The 20954-nt window shown below is 48.7% G+C and overlaps 2 protein-coding genes across 3 annotated transcripts; both read left to right on the top strand.

Moving 5' to 3' along the window:
• The first annotated feature begins 326 nt into the window (after positions 1-326).
• LOC118639528 (zinc finger protein 548-like) lies at positions 327-9152 on the top strand. The gene is given in 5 exon segments (XM_036276004.1): positions 327-357; positions 3150-3191; positions 5441-5567; positions 7169-8689; positions 8692-9152. Coding segments are annotated over 4 exon segments (1857 nt in total). The 5' UTR covers positions 327-357; positions 3150-3155; the 3' UTR covers positions 8865-9152.
• A 2757-nt stretch (positions 9153-11909) lies between these two features.
• Positions 11910-19497, top strand: LOC118638552 (zinc finger protein 548-like). 2 transcript variants are annotated; one of them, XM_036274556.1, is made up of 3 exons: positions 11910-11956; positions 16848-16974; positions 17963-19497. In XM_036274556.1, the coding sequence occupies exons 1-3, from the start codon at positions 11942-11944 to the stop codon at positions 19360-19362; spliced, it is 1542 nt and encodes a 513-aa protein (XP_036130449.1). In that variant the 5' UTR covers positions 11910-11941; the 3' UTR covers positions 19363-19497. The 2 variants fall into 2 exon arrangements, with proteins under 2 accessions (XP_036130449.1, XP_036130448.1); XM_036274555.1 differs by lacking the exon at positions 11910-11956 and adding an exon at positions 14303-14415.
• Positions 19498-20954: the final 1457 nt, after the last annotated feature.

Here is a 20954-nt window from a genome sequence, read left to right as displayed (position 1 = left end):
GCGGAAACTACAGTACCCAGAAGTCCTTTCGGTGAGCCACGGGCAACGGAGCCAATGAGGGGGGAGGGGAGGGGCGAGGAGAGGCGCGCGCACCGGGTGTACACTGTGCGGAGGCGGGACTTCCGATGTTTTTACCCGCCGGTTGTCATTTCGGTCGCTCTGGGATTGTTCACCGGGTCGGCGCCTCCGAAGTGAGGGATCGGGAGGAAGAGCCGGAGCTGAAACGTCGTCCCCGCCGCGTGGAGGCGGCGGAGGCGCGACTGAGCCCGTGGGTGACGGCGGCGCCCTGGTCCCGCCCCGTCGCCCCCGCTCCTCCCACAGGCCGGCGGCGGGGCCGCGCCGAGGAGCCCGACTGAGGTGGGTGCTGCGCCCTCCCGGCCTCACCGCGCGGCTCCCACCTCCCTGTCGGAGCCGGATGGAGGGGCGCCGCTCAGGTCCCTGCACCAGGCCGGGCCCGCCGTGCGGGAGGGGCGGCCTGAGCGCTGCGGGCCGAGGCTCTGTGTGCGGGACACCGGGGCGGGGAGTGTCGCCTCCAGTGCCGACCGGAGCGGTGGCAGCCGTGGCGCTTGTGAAGGGACGGCGGTGCGGAGGGCCGGGCCCGGGGCTGGGCGTTCAGAGCGGGCAGAGCGAGGCGGGAATGGAGGCCGGTGAGGCCAGGGCAGTTGGCCCCTGGGGAACGACGGTGGGGGGCCGGCCAGGCTGGTGGCAGTCAGGGGACGGACCTGTGATGAGAGTCTGCTAAACCTTCATAGGGCCGACGGGGTTTCCTGTTGCCAAAAAAATAAAAATTAAAAATACGGTTGTAAACATAGGTAAGGCGCACACCAGCATCCCAGGTATTTTGCCCGAACATCCGAAAGCATGGAGATGGGGAAGGCAGCGGAAGGGGCGGGTTTCGGGGGAAGAGGGTGAGCTGGAGTTTGGACATGTTGATCCCGAGAGGTATCAGGACGGAGGTGTCACGACATGGAGATGTCCTACGTGTAGGTGAACATACGGGTCTGGGAGCTGAGGAAGGGGCAGGATTGGAGACATCAAAGGGGTGGAGAGTGTGGACGGGACCAGGACGTGGCCTGGGGACCAGATGGAGGAGGGAGAGTCCGAAGGTCGTTATTCCCAATGGGCCCTGTGGTGGGGGAGCAGAAAGCACAGAGAGCGGGTCTTGGCATTCCTGTTGCGCCCCCCACCCCCCCCCCCACCCCCAAAGAGCCGACCTGAGAGGGATTCTGGCCTGTGTCTGGAGAAAGGGAGTCCTCGCGGGGTAAGGAGCTTCCCTTTCAGCGGAGCCTGCGGTGTGCGCTGCGTAGATTCTCCACTGGGGGGCTCTACCAGCCTTCAGGGCCGCTCCCTGTGAAACAAAGGAAAGGTCAGCCAGGCTGATGGAGCCGCTGGGTCCTACCTAGACCAGAGCACGACCTTCTCACCTCCACCCTCAGGGCAAAAGGGGTGATCCTCTCCTTCAGTCAAGGCCTCCCAGCAAGCTCCTGTAGCAGCAGGCAGGCCTGGTCACTGAGTGGACTACTAGCGGACCTGCTTGCTCCCTCTGTCCCTACAATACATTAAGAATGTATGAAAAGTTTATTGATTTAAACGCTGATGACCCAGCATCCCTCTAAATATGTACACACAGGTAAACAGTTAGGAATGAACCTGGCCAGGTAGCTCAGTTGGTTAGAGCATCATCGCGATATGCCCAAGTTGTGGGTTCAATCCCCAATCAGAGCACATACAAGAATCAACCAATAAATGCATAGATAAGTGGAACAAGTTTATGCTCCCCCCCCTTCCACTGTCTCTGAAAATCAATGAAGGAAATGTCCTAGGGTGAGGATTAAAAAATAATAATAAGTTTGTTGATTTATTTATTTTTTTAAATTTTATTTTATCTTTTAATCCTCATCTGAGGACATTTGTCCATTTTTTGTTCAGGTAGAGTGGGAGGGAGAGAGAGAGAGAGAAACATCGACGTGAAAGGAACACATCGAGTGGCTGCCACCCACACAACCCAACCAGGGCTAGGGACAAACTGCAACCAGTATGTGCCCTTAGTGGGAACCAAACCCGGGTCCCTCTGGACCACAGGCCAATGCTCTAACTGCTGAGCCAAACTGGCCAGGGCAAGTTTGTTAATTTAAACACTAATGAACCAGCATCTCTCTAAATATGTACACACACCTAGGCAGTTAGAAATGAACCTATTCAGCCCTGGCTGGTTTGGCTCAGTAGTTAAGCATCGGCCTGCAGACCAGAGTTGTGGGTTCGATTCCAGTCAAGGGCGTGTATCTTGGTTGCGGTTCATCCCCGGCCCTGGTCAGGGTCATGTGAAAGGCAGCCAACTGATGTCTCTCTCTCACATTGATGTTCTCTCTCTCCCTCCCTCTGGTGAGGATTTAAAAAATCTGAGGATAAATGAAAAAATATCCTCCAGTGAGGATTTAAAAAAAACAAAAAGACATGAACCTATTCAATTTATATAAACTCTTCATAATGGTTTGGCATTGATTTTTTTTTTTTCTTAATCCTCTGCCAAGGATATTTTTCCATTTATCTTCAGATAGAGTGGGAAGGAGGGAGAGAGAGAGAAACATTGATGTGAGAGAGGTGTCATATCAATTGATTGCCTCCCACACGATCTGACCAGGGCTGGGGACCGAACCGTAACCGAGGTACATGCCCTTGATCGGAATTGAACCCATGACTCCTTGGTCCGCAGGCCGATGCTCTAACCACTGAACCGAACCAGCCAGGGCTAATTTATCTCTAAATATTTGCTTACAATGTAGTTTGGGATCTGAATGCTCTGAAATCTTAAAAGGTAGTAAAAATAAAGACCCCAGATTGCAAAACCCTACCACTTTATTTGCACTAGAAATATATAGAAATTTGATCCTGTGACAATAACAAGTGATCATTATATGTATTCCTTACATTTGATACCACTGTGATCCCTATGAAGGTGGAAGCATTCTGACCCCCATTAGCATTTTCTTTTCCCTGCCTAGCTGGTAAGAAGCAGCACTGGTTTCTGAGGAGCTGAGCTTAGACCATCAGGCTGAGATTGCTATGCTCCAGGGCAGGGGGGTGGTCCAGCTCAGCTTGTAGGATCCTACCATATCTACCCCTTTCTCATGGCCTCTTTCTTCCCACAGAGTCCCATGGCAGTGGCAGAAATGCTTATGGACCCTGCACAGGTGAGTGGACGATGTGTCTGCAATTACCCATCCCAATTACCACCCCAATGATTTGGGCACTTCGATATATATACCCTCAGGTAATGGTAGTGTCCCGAAACTTCTCCCATCCTTCTCACTCTCCTGAGTCTGAAGACCATGTGCTTTTACCAGGCCCAGGACTTTATATCTAAACCCAGGTTATACGGAGCAGTTCCCATTTCTTTTTCTTTTGGTACGTGCCCCTAACAGGAACTGAACCCGGGACTCTATGGTCTGCAGGCCAATGCTCCAACCGCTGAGCCAAACCGGCCAGGGCAGCAGTTCCCATTTCTGACAACCAGTGGTGAAAAATGTGGCAGGGAATCCTGGGTGGCTTGGTTGGTTACAGTATTGTCCCCATACACCGATGTTGCGAGTTTGATCCCTGATCAGGACACATATAAGAAGCAACCAGTGAATGCATAAATACATGGAAGAACAAATTGACATTTCTCTCTCCCTCTCCCTCTAAAAATCAGTAAAATAAAATTTTTTTAAAAGATGTGACCGAGAGTCCTACGCACAAGGTTTAGAGTGTTCAGATGCAAGCAGGTGAGGTTTAGCTGGGATGTTAAGGGAACTGCAGGTCTCTTATATCTGGTGGGGATGGGTAGGGGTGCACAGGTATTTGGCTTTGACTGACAACCTGAGGTTGTGAGCCTCCAATCTGAGGTTGATGGGAAGTTTTGAAGCAGAAGAGGAAGGTGCTGTGACCCAGATTTTAACAGGCTCCCTCTGGCTGCTGAGTGGAAGACAGACTGAGACTGTGAGTGAGGACAGGAAGACCTGGCAGGAATTTCTTGTGACAGCCTAGGTGAGCGTCGTCGTCGGTGGCTACACAAGAGTGGTAGCCATGGAGGTGGAGGAGTGGTTGGCTTCTGGATGTGTTCTGAACTAGCGCTGCCCATGTTTTATGATGTGGAGGACGAGGGAGACGAGAAAGTGGGATGGAAGGAAGAACCAGGGACGACCCCACTTTTTTTTTTACCTTGTTAGGAAGGAGGGATGCTTCATTGGCTAAAATGAGGAGTCAGCAGGATGAGGAATTATCAGATGGGACATGAAGAGTCACTTTTTGTCCATGTGACAAATGTTCCAGGGGCTGAAAGGGGAGGTGTTGGTGGACACTTTCACACAGAAGTCTCGGGTTCAGGGGACAGATTCAAATTAGAGACAGCCACAACAGAGTGGTCAGGGTGTGAACTAGGATGAAGCTGTGGATCAGATTTAGGAGGCAGCATCTCTAGGTTGTGATAGTGACACCATCAGAGCACAAGGAATGGGAATGAAAGGCCTGAGTACTGGGTCTCTTGATTGGGCACCTCGGTGGTGTGACGGGCATCACAGACAGGTGAGGAAGCAGAGCATCTGTGTGTGCGTGTGTGTGTGTGTGTGTGTGTGAGAGAGAGAGAGAGTCGGTGGGGTGGAGCAATGAGGAAGTCTTCCAAGACCAGTGTACACATGAGATGGATGCTGAGGAGAGAAATGGGATCAGCTAGGCGAGTTGCTAGACTGAGGATGGAGTGGGAGTGTGGGTGCGAGGTCAGTGTAACTGGGCTCTAAATGAGGAGAGAAGAAGGTTCTGACTGCTCACGGGGCAGCCAGAGCAATGCAGAAGCGGGAGAGAGCTGAGGGACATGACGCCTTCACACAGGAAGGGTGGCTGGGGCTGAAGCCAGAAACAGGGCTAGGAGGGGAGACCTTCAGGTTTGGGGTTAGGTTTGGCACTAGGGGACTCTGGCCTTCTGGGGCAGGAGTGGGGCTGAGTTGGATGCTGGATGCATTTCCCACGCACTGCCTGGATTCCATGTGCAGAGTGGCCCATTAGGAGGTGAAGGAAATGTCTATAGTGGAGCTGGGGTGTTTTAATTTTTTTTTAATTGATTTTTAGAGAGGGAAGAAGGAAAGGAGAGAGAGAAGAAGAAAGGGAGAGAGAGAAAGAAACATCAATTTGTTGTTCCACTTATTTATATATTCATTGGTTGACTCCTGTATGTGCCCTGACGGGGATCAAACCCTGGGCTGATATGGGGCAGGGGAGATATTCACTGGGTGTGTGACAGTTAAAGAGCTGGTTCAGACAGTGGGCTCTGAATCGCAGGGGAGATATAAACAAACTGGGCCGATAGTGTGGCCCTATAATCAATGGATGGCAAACAAACAAATAACAGAATCAAAGGAAATAGAACCAGAAACTGCTCATGGACTAAACTGTCCCCATTTCACAGGGCCGTGTGGTCTTTGAGGATGTGGCCATATATTTCTCCCAGGAGGAGTGGGGGCTCCTTGATGAGGCTCAGAGACGCCTGTACCACAGTGTGATGCTGGAGAACTTTGCACTTTTGTCCTCCATAGGTAAGGTCCTCACACCCACCCCGAGGGCCTGGGCTGGGCTCTGTTCTTTCCTTTTCCAGGGGCAACTCTGTCCTTTCCACAAGGAGACCATGGGCCTTCTTCCTCTCCTGGTTTCCTGCCACATGTGTTGTTGGTGCCAGGGCTGGGCTGTGTGCACTGTACCAGCTGCCCCCAAGCAGCCCCATCCCTGCTGTTCTGAGTCCTTGCAAGACAGGGCTAAGGAGAAATCTTGTTTGTGTGAGATCCCCCAGACCTGGCCTATCCCTGGTTGGGTCATTCAGTCTAGATGCTGGAACTTCAGTGTCCCAGCCTTCCCTCTTCTTGCTGATATTTCTTGGGGTCTGCCTGTGCCAGGAATTTTAGACATCAACATAGTTACTAATTTTAGGGACCTTGGGTTGTTTCTATTGTCTGTCCTGTGAAGTTCTTGTGACTTTAGAATGTTGGATTGTTCTGGGTGCATGCTGGCCACTTTTCTCTGCTTTCACCCAGAACTGGCCTCTTTCCAGGAACACACCAGTGTTCACCTTGAGCAGTGGAGAGGACCCTGGGTGCCTGATGGGATGGACATTAACACACCAAGGGCAAGAGATGCTCAAAAGTACCCGGTCTTGGTGCGAGAGCACTGGGAAAAGGTGTGGTGTCAAGCTGGCATCACTGTGTGATGCCAGGACTAGTGGCCGCAGCTCATTTCTTCCTCTTTTTCCCCATTTTCATTCCTACTCTGACGCATAATCCCTTCTGCCACACTCTAACCACACCTATGTGGCCCTCATCTCTCCCACCCCCCCACCCCATTCTGCTTCACTATTCCCTTTGCATTTGACTACATTTAAGATGTCATGAGGTCTGCAAATATCTGTAACAATACTTCGTTGCAATCAGGTATTTCTAGGTCTGGATACAACTTCCTACACAGTTCTCATCAGTCACCAGATGCCGTGACCTTGTTGAAAGCTCTTTGCAGAGGAGTGACCTGGATGGAGACCCTGTCTCTCCTCCCTGCACAGTACTTGCTATGATCTGAATGTCTGTGTCCCCACAGAATTGATATGTTGAAAACCTCCTACCCAAAGTTATGGTATTAGGAGATGGGGCCTTTTGGAGTGACTAGGCCATGAGGTCAAAGCCCTCGTGAATAAGATTAGTGCTCTTACAGAAGAGACCCCAGAGCTCCAGAGCCCCTTCCACTATGTGAGGCACCAATGAGAAGTCTGCAACCAGGAAGAGGGTCCTTACCTGACCATGCTGGCACCCTGATCTCAGAATTCCAGCCTCCAGAACCGTGAGAAATAAACTTCTGTCACTTATGACACTTATTATCGTTGTTAAAATGCCATTCGGTGGTGTTTTGCTATAGCAGCCTGATGGACTAAGACATTACCTGTGTTGTGAGTCCTTCTCATTGTCACGGCTCTGCTATCATGTGAGCTTCCCAGGCCCAGCTCTGCACGGCAGGCCTTCCTCACTGGCTCTAGTGCCCCTTGTCTAACAGCAGTCCCATGGACCTATTTGTGGTTGTGACTGACTCACATTTCTGATGGGGCTGCCCCCTCCCACCAGAGTAAACATGTTCTTCACTGGCATTTCTGTGCTTACAGGTAGCTGGCATGGAACCCAGGGCGAGGAGGCATCTTTGGACCAAGGAGATTGTGTTGGAGATTCACAGGTCAGGACTCCAGAGCCAGATCTGTCCACCCAGAAGGCCCAACCCTGTGAGATGAAACACATTTTGCAACTGGCTGAGCACAATGGATTGTACCCTGATCAAGGCCCGCACATTTGTGGGACAAATCTTTCCCAGCAGCAAATGGAGCAGATGGGAGACAAAGTCTCCAGAAGGGATGAGGGGAGACCTTCATTTGTGATAAATGGCAGGATCCACATGGCAGAGAGGACCTTCACATGCGGCAAAGGTGGGAAGGACTTCCCAGCTGGCACAGGACTCCTCCAGAACCTGGCTCCTCACAGTGGGTGGAAGCCACATGGGGACACCGAGTGCAAAGAGGCCTTTGAAAATGGACAGAATGATTACAGGTGCACTCAGTGTGGGAAAGGCTTCAGCCGAAAACAGATACTTGTGCAGCACCAGAAAATCCACACTGGGGTAAGGCCTCATGAATGCAGCAAATGTGGTATGGCCTTCATTAGGAAGTTCCACCTTGTTCAGCACCAGAGAGTCCACACTGGAGAAAAGCCTTTTAAGTGCAGTGAATGTGGCAAATTCTTTAGGTACAAGTCCACACTCATTGGTCACCAGAGAGTCCACACTGGATCAAGCCCTTACAAATGTAGCAAATGTGGGGAATTCTTTAAGTACAAAGCCAACTTCATGAAACATCAGAGAATTCACGATGGAGAATGGCCTTATGAGTGTCGAGAATGTGGAAAATTTTTTAGGTACAACTACAGACTGATCAGACATGAGAGAGTTCACACTGGAGAAAGGCCTTATGAGTGCAGTGAATGCGGGAAATTTTTCAAGTACAGCTCCACATTCATTAGACACCAGAGAGTTCACACTGCAGAAAGGCCTTATGGTTGCAGCGAATGTGGCAAGTTCTTTCGGTACAACTCCACACTCATCAAACATCAGAGAGTCCACACTGGAGAAAGGCCTTATGAGTGCAGTGAGTGTGGGAAGTTCTTTAGGTATACTTCCACACTCATTAGACATCAAAGAGTTCACACTGTTGAAAGGCCTTATGAATGCAGCTTATGTGGGGAATTCTTTAGGTACAAGTCTAAACTCATTAAACATTGGCAAAATCACACTGGTGCAAGGCCTTACGAGTGCAGTGAATGTGGGAAAGCTTTTAGATACCACTGCAGACTCATTAGACATAAGAGAGTTCACACTGGAGAAAGGCCGTATGAGTGCAGTGAGTGTGGGAAATTCTTTCGGTACAACTCCAATCTCATTAAACATTGGAGAAATCACACTGGAGAGAGGCCTTATGAGTGCAGTGAATGTGGGAAAGCCTTTAGCCACAAACATATACTTGTTGAGCATCAAAAAATTCACACTGGAGAAAGGCCTTATGAGTGCAGCAAATGTCAGAAGGCCTTCATTAGAAAGTCCCACCTCGTTCATCACCAGAAAATCCACAATCAAGATAGGCCTGTGAGTGCCGTGAATGTGGGGAATTCTTCAGCTACAACTCCAACCTCATTAAACAGAATTCACACTGGCAAAGACCTTATGAGTTCAGAGAATATGGTAAATTTAGGCCCCACTATAAACTCATTACACTGGAGAAAAGCCTTGTGAGTTCACATCGGATTAGGGCCTTCTGAATGCAGTGAATGTGAGGACGTCTGTAGGTGCAACTCAAGCCCCATCATACATCAGACATTTCAAAGAGGAGAAAGACTATGAGTGCATTGAATATGGGCATGTGTTCAGCCAAAACTCCAACCACATCTGGCATCAGAAGTTCATGCCAGAGAGGCTATTGCAAATGGTGAAAGACTTCAGCCAAATGTCTACTCTAGTTTATCCCTGGGAACTACTATAATATAGTTGTTGGGGTTTTTTTACTTTTTTTTTGTTAATCCTCACCTGAGGATATTTTTCCATTGATTTTTTTTAGATAGAGTGGGAGGGAGAGAGAGAGAGAGAGAAACATCGATGTGAGAGAGACACATTGATTTGCTGCCTCCCACACAACCCCTACCGAGACCCAGGTACCTGCCCTTGACCAGAATTCAAACCTGCGACCATTCAGTCCGCAGGCCCGTGCTCTAACCACTGAGCTAAGCCAGCCATGGCATATTTCACATTTTTAATTGTGGTAAAACACATATAAATTTTGCCCTCCAGCATTTTGATTGTAAATTTAGTCATGTTAAAAATTTACATATGTGTGCCCTGGCCTGTTTGGCCCAGCAGTTAAAGCGATGGCCCAAGGACCAAATAGTCACAGGTTCAATTCCTAGTCAAGGGCAAGTACCTTGGTTGCGGGTTCAATCCCAGCCTCACCCCAGTTGGGATTGTGTAGGAAGCAGCCAATCCATATGTCTTTCTCATGTCAATGTTTCTCCCTCCCTCTCTCCTTCCAATTCTATCTAAAAAAAAAATCAGTGGAAAAATATCCTCAGGGCCCTGGCTGGTTTGGCTCAGCAGTTAGAGCGTTGGCCCATGGTCCAGAGAATCCCGGGTTCGGTTTCTGCTAAGGGCACCTCAGTTGTAGTTTGTCCCTGGCCCTGGTTGGGGTTGTGCGGGAGGCAGCCTCTCGATGTGTCCTTTTCACATCGATGTTTCTCTCTCTCTCTTCCTCTCTCCCCCTCCCATTCTATCTGAACAAAAATGAAAAAAATGTCCTTGGGTGAGGATAAAAAAAAAAATATCCTCAGGTGAGGATTAAAAAAAAATTATGTATTTGTGCAACTAATCTCCAGTATTCTTTTTATCTTACAAAACTGAAACTATACTCATTAAACAACTCTAACCCTTGCCCTACTGCACCAAGCAACCACATTCTACTTTCTGTCTCTTTGAATCTGACTACTCTGGCCACTTCATATAAGTAGAATCATACAATATTTGTGCTTTTGTGACGGGCTTATTTTGCTCAGCATAATTTTCCCATGTTGAAACATTAGTCAGCATTTCCTTCTATTTTGAGAAGGAATCAGGGTTGACCCACCTAAGACATGGGGAATGGTGCTGATAGAGTCAGTACAGCTTAACTAGGTGTTATGATATTTCTAGAGGAAGTGGAGATCTAGATTTTATATAAAATCTTTACTTAACAGCTTTATTGACACAGTGACATAAATTGCATTTATCAAATGTGTAAAATGTATTTTCATATATGTGTACACAATGAGACCATCACCAAAGTCATGATAATGAATATATCCATCGTCCTACAGTTTTCTTTTTCTTTTTTTTTTTTGGTTAATCCACAACTCAAGGATATTTTTCCATTCATTTTTTTTTTTTTTTTTTAGAGCGAGTGGAAGGGAGAGAGGAAAGGGGAGAGAGAAAGAAACAGCAAAGTGAGAGTAACACATCAACTGGTTGCCTCCCACACACCGCCCAGCTGTGCGGGAATCAAACCTGCAACCCAGGTAAGTGCCCTTGACCGGAAATTAAACCCACAGCCTTTCAGTCAGTAGGCTTTGCAGTGGTTCTTAACCTTCCTAATGCCTGGATCCTTTAATACAGTTCCTCATGTTGTATGGGGGCATATCTGCATGTGGGCGACCCGCCTGGAGATGGATAGAGGAGTGGTGTCTCGGTTCCTAAGACCATCAGAAATGTGTTTTCCAATGGTTTTAGGCAACCCTTGTGAAAGGGTTGTTTGACCCCTCAAAGGGGTCGCAACCCACAGGTTAAGAACCGCTGCTTTAGAGAGAGCCATCAATTTTTGTTGTTTTACTTACTTATGCATTCATTGGTTGATTTTTGTATATGCCCTGACCAGGAATCAAACCCAAACCTTGGCATATGGGAATGCTCTAATTAATTGAGCTACCCTGCCAGGGCAAGTTTTCATCGGACACTTTATATTCTCCTTCCCAGCCCTATCCAACTTGCCATCCCCAGGTACAAACTGTAGTTTGAATTTCTAGAGTTTTGTATAAAAGAAATCCTACAGTTACTCTTGTATGGTTGTTTTTACTAAGCGCAAATATATATTTTTAGTATTATCCATGTGTGTGCAAAAGCATGGCATCAAGAATAAGCAAGGCTCTGTTATGCATTAGACTGGTACGTGTATAAACAGTAAAGGTGCTTTTACATTCTGAAATCACTCAGAAAAAAAACTTGTTTAAAGTTGGAAAGTAAAGTTTAAACCAACAAATTCAAGTTCAATTTCATATGAATTCATTATCAATAAAAGTTTTTGAATCGTCTGCCTAATACACAAGCATATAGGTATGTCGCCTCTTTTTTATTTTCTTAGTAATTTTTTTTAATCCTCACCCGAGGATATGTTTTTATTTTATTTTATTTTTTTAAGAGATAGAAATATCCATCAGTTGCCGCCTGAAGTCCTGGGTGGGCCTTTATCCCGAAACTCTAATGGAACCGCCGCCTCCACAGTGGGGAATAGTCAGGGGTCGCGGGACTACATTACCCAGTAGTCCACGCGGCAACCGATGGTGCCGAGCAAAGCCAATGAGAGTTTAGCATGGGGCCGGTTTACGTGCCTTGGCGCACTGGAGGCGGGTCTTCCGGCGGCGTTCGCTTTGTAGTGGCACTCAGCCGTTGTTGGGGTTCTTCTCCGTCTCTGGGCGGCGGGGCTGTGGAGACGAAGTGCGCGGAGAGGCGGCGGAGGTCCGGCTGAGCCGGTGGGTGACGGCGGCGCCGTGGTCCCGCCCCGTCGTCCCCGCTCCTCCCACTGGCCCGCGGGGCTGCGCCGATGAGCCCTACTGAGGTGGGTGCCGCGTTCCCCGGCCTCACAGCGCGGCTCCCACCTCCAGGTCGGAGCCCGGATGGAGGGGCGCCGCTCAGGTCCCTGCACCAGGCCCGGGCCCGCCGTGCGGGAGGGGCGGCTGAGCGCCGGGCCGGGTCTCTGTGTCCGGGGCCCAGGGGCCGGGAGTGTCGCCTCCAGGGCCGACCTGAGCGGCTGGAATTCTTGAAGGGTTTTGGTGTCGGAGAATTGCTTGCTGTTGTGTGGGAAGCCACCCCTACCCACCTCCCCGCACCTCGATGTTGGACTTGGGTCCTGGAACTTAATTTAGGGGCATATCCAGATGTGAAGTCGAAAGTTGTTAAAAAGTGTCTGGGAGGCCCGGCTGGGTGGGTGAGTGGTTAGAGCGTCAGCCCCATAGCGAAGGGTTAGGGTTCCGGTCCCGGTCAAGGGCACGCACCTGGGTTGCAGGTTCCACCCCCGGCCACAGTGGGGTCCTGCAGGAGGCAACCAGCCCATGTCTGTCGGTTTGTCTGCCCTACTCCCTCCCTCCCTTCCACTTTCTCTAAAAATCAGTGGAAAAAGTATCCTCAGGTGAGGATTAACAAAACAAAAAGTGGATGGAAGATGGACCCAGGGAGTCCAGGAAGGAGGACACAGCAGTGAGGACTGTGGGAGCCTGAGGGGTGTCAGTAGAAGAGATGTGACAAGTTTGTACGGGTTGTAAAGATAGAACCAACAGGATTTCCTGCTGCCACATGTGTGGTTTTTGAACAAAAATAGGGAGTGAAGGACCATCCCAAGTTTTTTACCTCATCGTTTAAGGAGTGGAGATGAGGAAGGTAGTGTAGTAGACAGGGTCAGGGAGAAGATCGTGAGTTTGTATTGGGTTGATTCAGAGATGTTGGAAGCTGGAGACATCGCCTGGGTGGGAAATGGACAGAAAGGTCTAGAGGCCTAGGAAGGTGGCAGGGCTAGTGCTTCCAAAAGGATGGAGGGGCCCTGGCCAGTTTGGCTCAGTGGTTGAGCATCGGCCTGCGGACCAGAGAGTCCCGGGTTCAGTTCCTGCTAGGGGCATGTACCACAAAAAAACAAACAAACAAACAAAAAAACCCAAAAGGATGGAGGGTGTGGACTGGACCAGGCCATAGCCTTGTGACCAGATTGAAGGACTTATGATTGTTATTTCAGATGGGTTCTGTATTCAAGGAGAGGGGAGGCCTGAGCCTAGAAGGTGGGTGTGCATCCTTGATGCCTCTACATAGAAGAGTAGCCCTGGTGCAGGGTGAATTCTGGCCTGTGTTTGCAGGAAGGGAGGTTCAGGTGGGATAAGGAGCTGACCTGGAGTGGAGGCTGTGGTGTGGGTTGGTGTAGATTCTACCCTCTGTTGGCTGAGCAGACCCTCAAGATCACTCCCTGTGGAATATGACGACGCTCAGCTGGATTAGTGGAGCTGCTGGGTCCCAGACCAGGGCACTCCTCCAGCCCTCAGAGCAAGAGGATGATCCACTGTCCAGACAACGGTGTTTTGCATGCTCCCTCAGAGGAGTATGTTGCAGGCAGGTCTGGTTGCTGAAAGTAGTAGGAACTGACCTGCCTGCTCAGTTTCTCCCTGAAATTCATATACTGAAGGGTATATTGAAGATTGATGTAAACACTGATATACCAGTATTCTACATGCACACCCAGGTGGCAGGTAGAAACTGAATGTAATGGATTAGTTTATCCAAAAACTTCATAATTAGTCTCAATGTTAACTTACCTTTAAGTATTTGCTTATGGCCCTGGCTGGTTTGGCTCAGCGATTGGAACATCCCGGACCAATGAGTCACGGGTTTAATTCCGGCCAAGGGCATGTACCTTGGTTGTAGTTCGTCCCCGGCCCTGGTTGGGGTCATGTGGGAGACAGCCACTCAATATGTCCCTTTCATGTCGATGTTTCTCTTTCTCTTTTTTCCTGCCTCTCCTTCTCACTCTATCTGAACAAAAATGGAAAAATGTCCCTGGATGAGGATTAAAAAAAAAAAGTATTTGCTTATGATGTAGAGTTTAATGTATCACATCCTCTGAAAACCTTAAAAAGTGGGAAAAGTACATGCCCAAATTTCAAAACCCTACCACTTCATTTGCAGTGCAAACATACAAAACATTGAATGTGGGGACAGTGCAACTGATACATAGTGTGTACCACTTATGTTTGATTTAATTGTCTGCCGTATGAGTTGAAACCATTTTAATGCCCATTTTACAGGTGAGGGCACTGAGGCTCAGGGAATCAGCCCTCTAGGGTCACCCAGCTAGTAAGAGGCAGCATTGAGGTCTTAGGAGCTTGGACTATGGGGCAGAGATTGCTTAGCTCCAGGGCAGGGGTGGTGGTTCAGCTCAGCTTGTAGGGTCCTAACCATGATTACCCATTTCTCATGGCCTCCTTCTTCCCACAGGGTCCTATGGTTGTGGCAGAAATGCTTATGGACCCTGTGCAGGTGAGTGGAAGGTGTCTCAAGGCTCCCACATACCCTAATTATCACCCTGATGGTTTAAGCACCCCAGCCAAGGCAATGGTGATATTCTGAGACTCTCCACCTGTCCTCCTCCCTCTCTTGGGCCTGAAAATCATGTGGTTCCACATGGCCCAAGGTCCTGAAGTCAGTTCTGGATTATGTGGATCAGTTCCATTTCAGATACCAATGGGCTAAGATATGACATGCACCCTGGGCACAGGATCCAGAATGTTCAAATGCTGGCAGGTGAGACTTAGCTGGGATGTTTAGGAAACTGCAAGTTCCTGTTCCATCTGATGGGATAGGGAATGGGGTGGCAGGAGGTTGGGGCATGCAGGGCCCAGGTCTAGAACAGTTCCTGGACTCCAGTCTGAGGACATTGGGAGCTAGGGCAGGTTTGGAGCAGGCGAGGCAGGTGATCTGACTCAGGTTTTAACAGACTCCCTGTGACTGCAGAGTTAGACACTGGGGGTGAGGATAAAATTAGGGTGACTGGCCCTGGCCAGTTTGGCTCAGCGGTTAGAGCATCGGCCTGTGGTCCGGAGAGACCCAGGTTCAGTTCCCGCTAAGGGCATGTACCTCGGTTGCAGTTTGTCCCCGTCCCCCAGCCCTGGTTGGGTCGTGTGGGTGGCAACCACTCTTGATGTGTCCCTTTCATGTCGATGTTTCTCTCTTTCTCTCTCCCTCCCACTCTATCTGAACAAAGTATCGAAAAATGTCCTAGGGTGAGGATAAACAAACAAAAAAGAATTAGAGTGACTGCCCCAGTGTGGGTGAGTGCTGGTGGTGTTTGGACAAGAGTGGTTGGCTTTTTTTTTTCCCCATTGAGGCATTTTATTTGCACATGTGTATTACATCCCTAAAAAAAGAATCCCAGGATTTTCCCTCCTGTGTGTTTTCCTCTTGCTTCTTCATGGTCCATGATGCCTGCTGAGGTTGTCAGTACAATGAAACCAAACTGACGGGATGGAAGCAGGTTGTTCTGCCATTTTTCTAGATCTTTAAGTTGCACATCAAATCTGGGTTGATGCTTGGGCTCCCCCACATTTTAATGCTGTGTGCTGGACACCGTGGTCAGTGGAAATGAGGAGAGAGTGGGCACCAGTGCCACCACACCTGGTAATTCACACACTGTGAAGTGGGGGAGGAAGGGGTGGGCAGGGAAGGACTGAAGATTCTGGAGAGAGACACGGATGAGTGATTGTGCTCATGGGATTTTAATTTATGGAGGTGAATGAGTAAATGATGACATGGAGAGGCCAATGCATTAAAAAAGATCTATATTCCTGCCCTGGCCCGATTGGCTCAGGGTTTAGAGCCTTGGCTCTAGGACCTAAGGGTCGCAGGTTCAATCCCCAGCCCTGGTCAGGGTGGTACAGGAGGCAACCAGTCAGTGTGTCACTCTCACATTGGTGCCTCCCCCCCCAACTCTTACCTAAAAATAGGTGGAAAAATATCCTCGAGTGAGGATTAACGGGGGAGGGGGGGCAACAAAAAAAGGTCATTATTCCTTGTATTTCCTGAGTGTACAGTGAATGCCAAACCACTTGGGGCCACATTAGGGAGCAACAGATTTGATGAGGCAGAAGAAGGAGCAAAGGGGAACCTAGACCAGAGCGTTTACTGTGGTTTCCTTGGAAAAGATGAGAAGAGTAAGGTAAATAATTTAGGCTTGACTAGTCTGGACAACTCTAGCAGACCTTCCAGCTTAGGGGCTGCCCCTAGCTGTCTAATACCTCACCCTGGGCTGATTTTGAACAGGGGAAATATTCACTGGGTGAGTGAGAGTTAGTTGAAGACCTGATTCAGACAATGGGCTCTGAATTACTGGGAGATATAAACAAATTGGGCTGTTATTGTAGCCCTGTAATTAATGAATGGCAAGTAGACAAATACAGAATCCACAAGAACACAGTTAAAACAAGTTGCTCAGTTGGCCTGTAGTCTGGAGAGACCCGGGTTCGGTTCCCGCTAAGGGCACGTACCTCGGTTGCAGTTTGTCCCCCGCCCTGGTTGGGTCGTGTGGGTGGCAGCCACTCGATGTGTCCCCTTCACGTCGATGTTTCTCTCTCCCTCTCTCCCACTCTATCTGAATAAAGTATTGAAAAATGTCCTCAGGTGAGGATAAAAAATAAATAAATAAAATAAAACAAGTTGCTCAGCCCCACCAGTGTGACTCAGTGGTTGAGCGTCGACCCATTCACAAAGAGGTTGCCAGTTCAATTCCCGATCAGGGCATATGCCCAGGCTGTGGGCCCGATCCCCAGTGGGGGCCATGCAGGAGGTGGCCAATCGATGTTCCGTCTCATTGATGTTTCTATCTCTCTCTCCCTCCCTCTCTGTCTGTAACATCAATAAAGGGAAAAAAAGAAAAAACAAGCTGCTCATGGATCAAATTGTTCTCATTTTTACAGGGCCATGTGGTCTTTGAGGACGTAGTCATACATTTCTCCCAGGAGGAGTGGGGGCTCCTTGATGAGGCTCAGAGACGCCTATACCACAGTGTGATGCTGGAGAACTTTGCACTTTTGTCCTCCATAGGTAAGGTCCTCGCACCCACCCGGAGGGACTGGGATGTTCTCTGGTCTTTCCCTTTCCAGGGGTGACTCTGTTCTTCCCAAAAGGAGACTCTGGGCCTCCTTCCTCTCCTGGTTTCCTGCCATATGTGTTGTTGGTGCCAGGGCTGGGCTGTGTGCACTGTACCAGCTGCCCCCAAGCAGCCCCATCCCTGCTGTTCTGAGTCCTTGCAACACAAGGCTGAGGAGTCAGAAATCTTGAAGGTTGCATGAGATCACCCACTTTGGTTACCTGTCTTGTGTCCATCACTGTCTGATGCTCAGGACAGAGGCCACATCTTCTAACTTTTATTTTTTTTTAATTTTTTTTTTCTGTATTGATTTTAGAGAGAGAGGAAGGGAGAGGGAGAGAAATAGAAACATCAATGAGAGGGAACATCGATTGGCCACCTCCTGCATGACTTCCACTGGGGATTTGGCCCACAATCTGGCATGTGCCCTGACTGGGAATTGAACCGGTGACCTCTTGGTGCATGGGTCAACGCTGGCTGGGCTCACTTCTAACTTTTCTTCCCCACTGATATTTTTTTCTCAGTCTTCCAGCCCCAGCTCCCACCCATTTCCTTTACTGCTCCCTTTGCATTGCTCTTGACATGTGACCTACACTTAAGGCGTAGTGACGCCTGCACATGTCCTTAAATACTCCCTGAACACCAGCTACTGTGTTGCCGTCAGTTGTGTCTGGGTCTGAGAGCCATTTGCAGAGGAGTGACCTGGAGACCTGCCTCTCCTCCTTGCACAGTACCCTTCCTTGTGGCGTGAGGGCTTGAGGGCTCTCCCGTCGTGAGCTTCCCAGGCCTAGCCCTGCTCAGCAGGCTTCCTCTCACTGTCTTTAGGCCCCCTTGCCTGGCAATAGTCCCTGATTCGTGGGTGTCTCTGATGCACCCCTCTGATGGGGCTGCCGCCTCCCACCAGAGTCAGCATGCACTTCACCAGCTCTTCTCTGCTTTCAGGCCGTTGGCATGGAGCCCTGGCTGAGGAGGCACCTTCAGAGCAAGGGGATTCTGTGGGAGTGTCACAGGTCAGGACTCCAGAGCCAGATCCATCCACCCAGAAGTCTCATTCTTGTGAGATGTGTGGCCCTCTCTTGAAAGACATTTTGCACCTGGCTGAGCTGGACAGCGCACACCCTCAGCAAGAGGTGTACATACGTGTGGCACTTTCCAAGTGCCATAAGGAGCAACGTGGAAAGAAAACGTCTGGATGGGATGAGCAGAGACCTTCATTCGTGAAGAACTGCGGTGTTCACACGGCAGAGAGGACCTTGACATGCAGGGAGGGTGGGAAGGACTTCCCAGCCAGCTCAGGCCCTCCCCTGCACCAGGCCCCTCACAGTGGAGGGAAGCCACACGGCATGGAGGGCAGGGAGACCTTGGAAAATGGGCAAAATGTTTCCAAGTGTGATGAAGGAAAAACCTTTAGCCACAAACACATACTTCTTGAGCACCAGAAAATGCACACTGAAGCAAGGCTCTGTGAGCCCCTCAAATGTGGGGGATTCTTTAGGCAAAGGTCTGGCCTCATTGAACACCAAAGAGTTCACAGCAGGCCAATGCGTTATGAGTGTACCCAGTGTGGGAAATGCGTTAAAGACAGCTCCACGCTCCTTATTCACCAGAGAGTTCACACTGGAGAAAAGCCATATAAGTGCAGTGAATGTGGTAAGTCCTTTAGGTACAGCTTCACACTCAAAAGACATCAAAGAGTTCACACTGGAGAAAGGCCGTATGAGTGCAGCATATGCCAGAAAGGATTCGTGGACATCTCCACACTTGTTATTCATCAGAGAGTTCACACGCGGGGAAGGCGTTTTGAGTGTAGCAAATGTGGAAAGTTCTTTAGGTACCGCTTCACCCTTGAGCGGCATCAGAAGGCTCACAGCGGAGAAAGGCCTTACGAGTGCAGCGAATGTGGGAAGCTCTTTAGGCACAACTCCAATCACATCAGACATCGGAGAAACCACACCGGGGAGAGGCCTTATGAGTGCAGTGTCTGTGGTAGACTCTTCAGCCAAAACTCTCATCTCACTCGGCACCAAAATGTTCACACCAGAGAAAAAACTTATGAATGTAGTGAGTGTGGGAAATTCTTTATGGATGGCTCCACCCTCATTATTCATCAGAGAGTCCACACTGGAGAGAAGCCTTACGAGTGCAGTGAATGTGGGAAAGTCTTTAGATACAACTCCAGCCTCATTAAACATCGGAGAATTCACACGGGGGAAAAGCCCTATGTGTGCCACGATTGTGGGAGAGGCTTTAGGCAGAACTCCCACCTCATTAGGCACCAAGAAGTTCACAGCAAAGTATCGCAAACCAGAAAAGACTTCAACGAACAGTCTGCTCTGACTTAGCACTGGGAAGTACTGCTGTGCAGTTGTGGGTTTTTTTCAATTGTGTCTTAAATACCTGTAAGATAAAATTTGCAGTCTTAACCATATTTAAGGGTAAGGTTCAGTAGTGATAATATATTCACAGTTTTGTGCAACAAACACCAAAATTTTTTTTATTTTATAAAACTGAAACTAGTATGGCTCATGTTGCTCAGTGGATTGAGCATTGTCAGGGTACATGCCTGGGTTTGGGGCTCGATCCCCAGTAGGGGGCGTGCAAGAGACAGCCGATCCATATTCCTCTCTCACATCGATGTTTCTATTTCCCTCTTTTAAATAAATAAATAAAGACATTAAAAAAAAAAAGACCTGAAGCTATAGCCATGAAGCAGCAACTCCTCATTACTTCCATATCCACTGACAGCCATCATTTCAGTTTCCATGAATTTGACCAGTCTGAGTACCTTATATAAGAAGAATCAAAGTTTTTCTCCTTTCGTGACTTGCTCACTTCATTCGTCATAATGCCCTCATGGTTTGTCCATGTAGCATGTGTCAGAACTTCCTTTTTAGGTGAATAATATTCCACTTTATGTTATATGCCACTTTTTCTATATTCATCCACCTTTTGGCTATTATGAATAATGTTATATCCTGATTGCACAAATATTTGCTTTGAGGCCCTGCTTTCAATTCTTTTTAGGTATGCGCTCAGAAGTGGACTGGTGGGATATGGTAGTTCAATTTTTAGTATTTTTCAGGAACTGAGGGGTTGTTTTTCGTAGTAGCCATACCATTTTATATTTACACCAACAGTGCTTAAGGATTCCAATTTCTCTACATCACGAACACTTAGTTTTATTTTTTATAACATTATCCTTAGAGACATGAGATGTTATTTCACTGTGCTTTCGATTTACATTTCCCTGAGGATTAATGATGTTGAGCATCTTTTTATCTGCTTGTTGGCTGTTTTTATATGTTCTTTGGGGAAGTGTCTATTCTAACTTTTGCCTCCCTTTTTAGAGGGTGGATTCAAACCTCACCCAAGGATACTTTTCCACTGATTTTTTTTCTTTTTTTTTTTTTTATCCTCACCCGAGGACATTTTTCCATTTTTTGTTCAGATAGAGTGGGAGGGGGAGAGAGAGAGAGAGAGAGAGAGAGAAACATCAACGTGAAAGGGACACATCGAGTGGCTGCCACCCACACAACCCAACCAGGGCGGGTGACAAACTGCAACAGAGATTCTTGCCCTTAGCGGGAACCAAACCCAGGTCTCTCTGGACCACAGGCCGACGCTCTAACCGCTGAGCCAAACCGGCCAGGGCTCCACTGATTTTTTTTTTTTTTTTTAAAGAGAGAGTGGAAGAGAGAGAGAAACATCAAAGTGAGAGACACATCAGTTGATTGCCTGCTGCACGCCCTGAACAGGGCCAGAGATGGAACCTGCAACCCAGGTATGTGCCCTAGCTGGGAATCGAAGCCAAGACCCTCCGGTCTGCAGGCTGACACTTTTACCACTGAGCCAAACCGGCCAGGGCTTGCCCATTTTTCTTTTCTTTTTTTTCAGGTTTTAAAATTTTTTATTTGCATATTTTAAAAATTGTGCA

This window comes from Molossus molossus, unplaced genomic scaffold (assembly GCF_014108415.1).
Source record: "Molossus molossus isolate mMolMol1 unplaced genomic scaffold, mMolMol1.p scaffold_m16_p_21, whole genome shotgun sequence".
Lineage (NCBI taxonomy): Eukaryota > Metazoa > Chordata > Mammalia > Chiroptera > Molossidae > Molossus > Molossus molossus.
This window is presented reverse-complemented; position numbering and strand designations above follow the sequence as displayed.

Coding starts and splice junctions, on each gene's coding strand:
- LOC118638552 (XM_036274555.1), top strand. CDS start 14,353: ATGGCCTCCTTCTTCCCACAGGGTCCTATGGTTGTGGCAGAAATGCTT. Junction 14,416..16,847: donor TGCTTATGGACCCTGTGCAG/GTGAGTGGAAGG, acceptor TCATTTTTACAG/GGCCATGTGGTCTTTGAGGA. Junction 16,975..17,962: donor TGCACTTTTGTCCTCCATAG/GTAAGGTCCTCG, acceptor CTCTGCTTTCAG/GCCGTTGGCATGGAGCCCTG.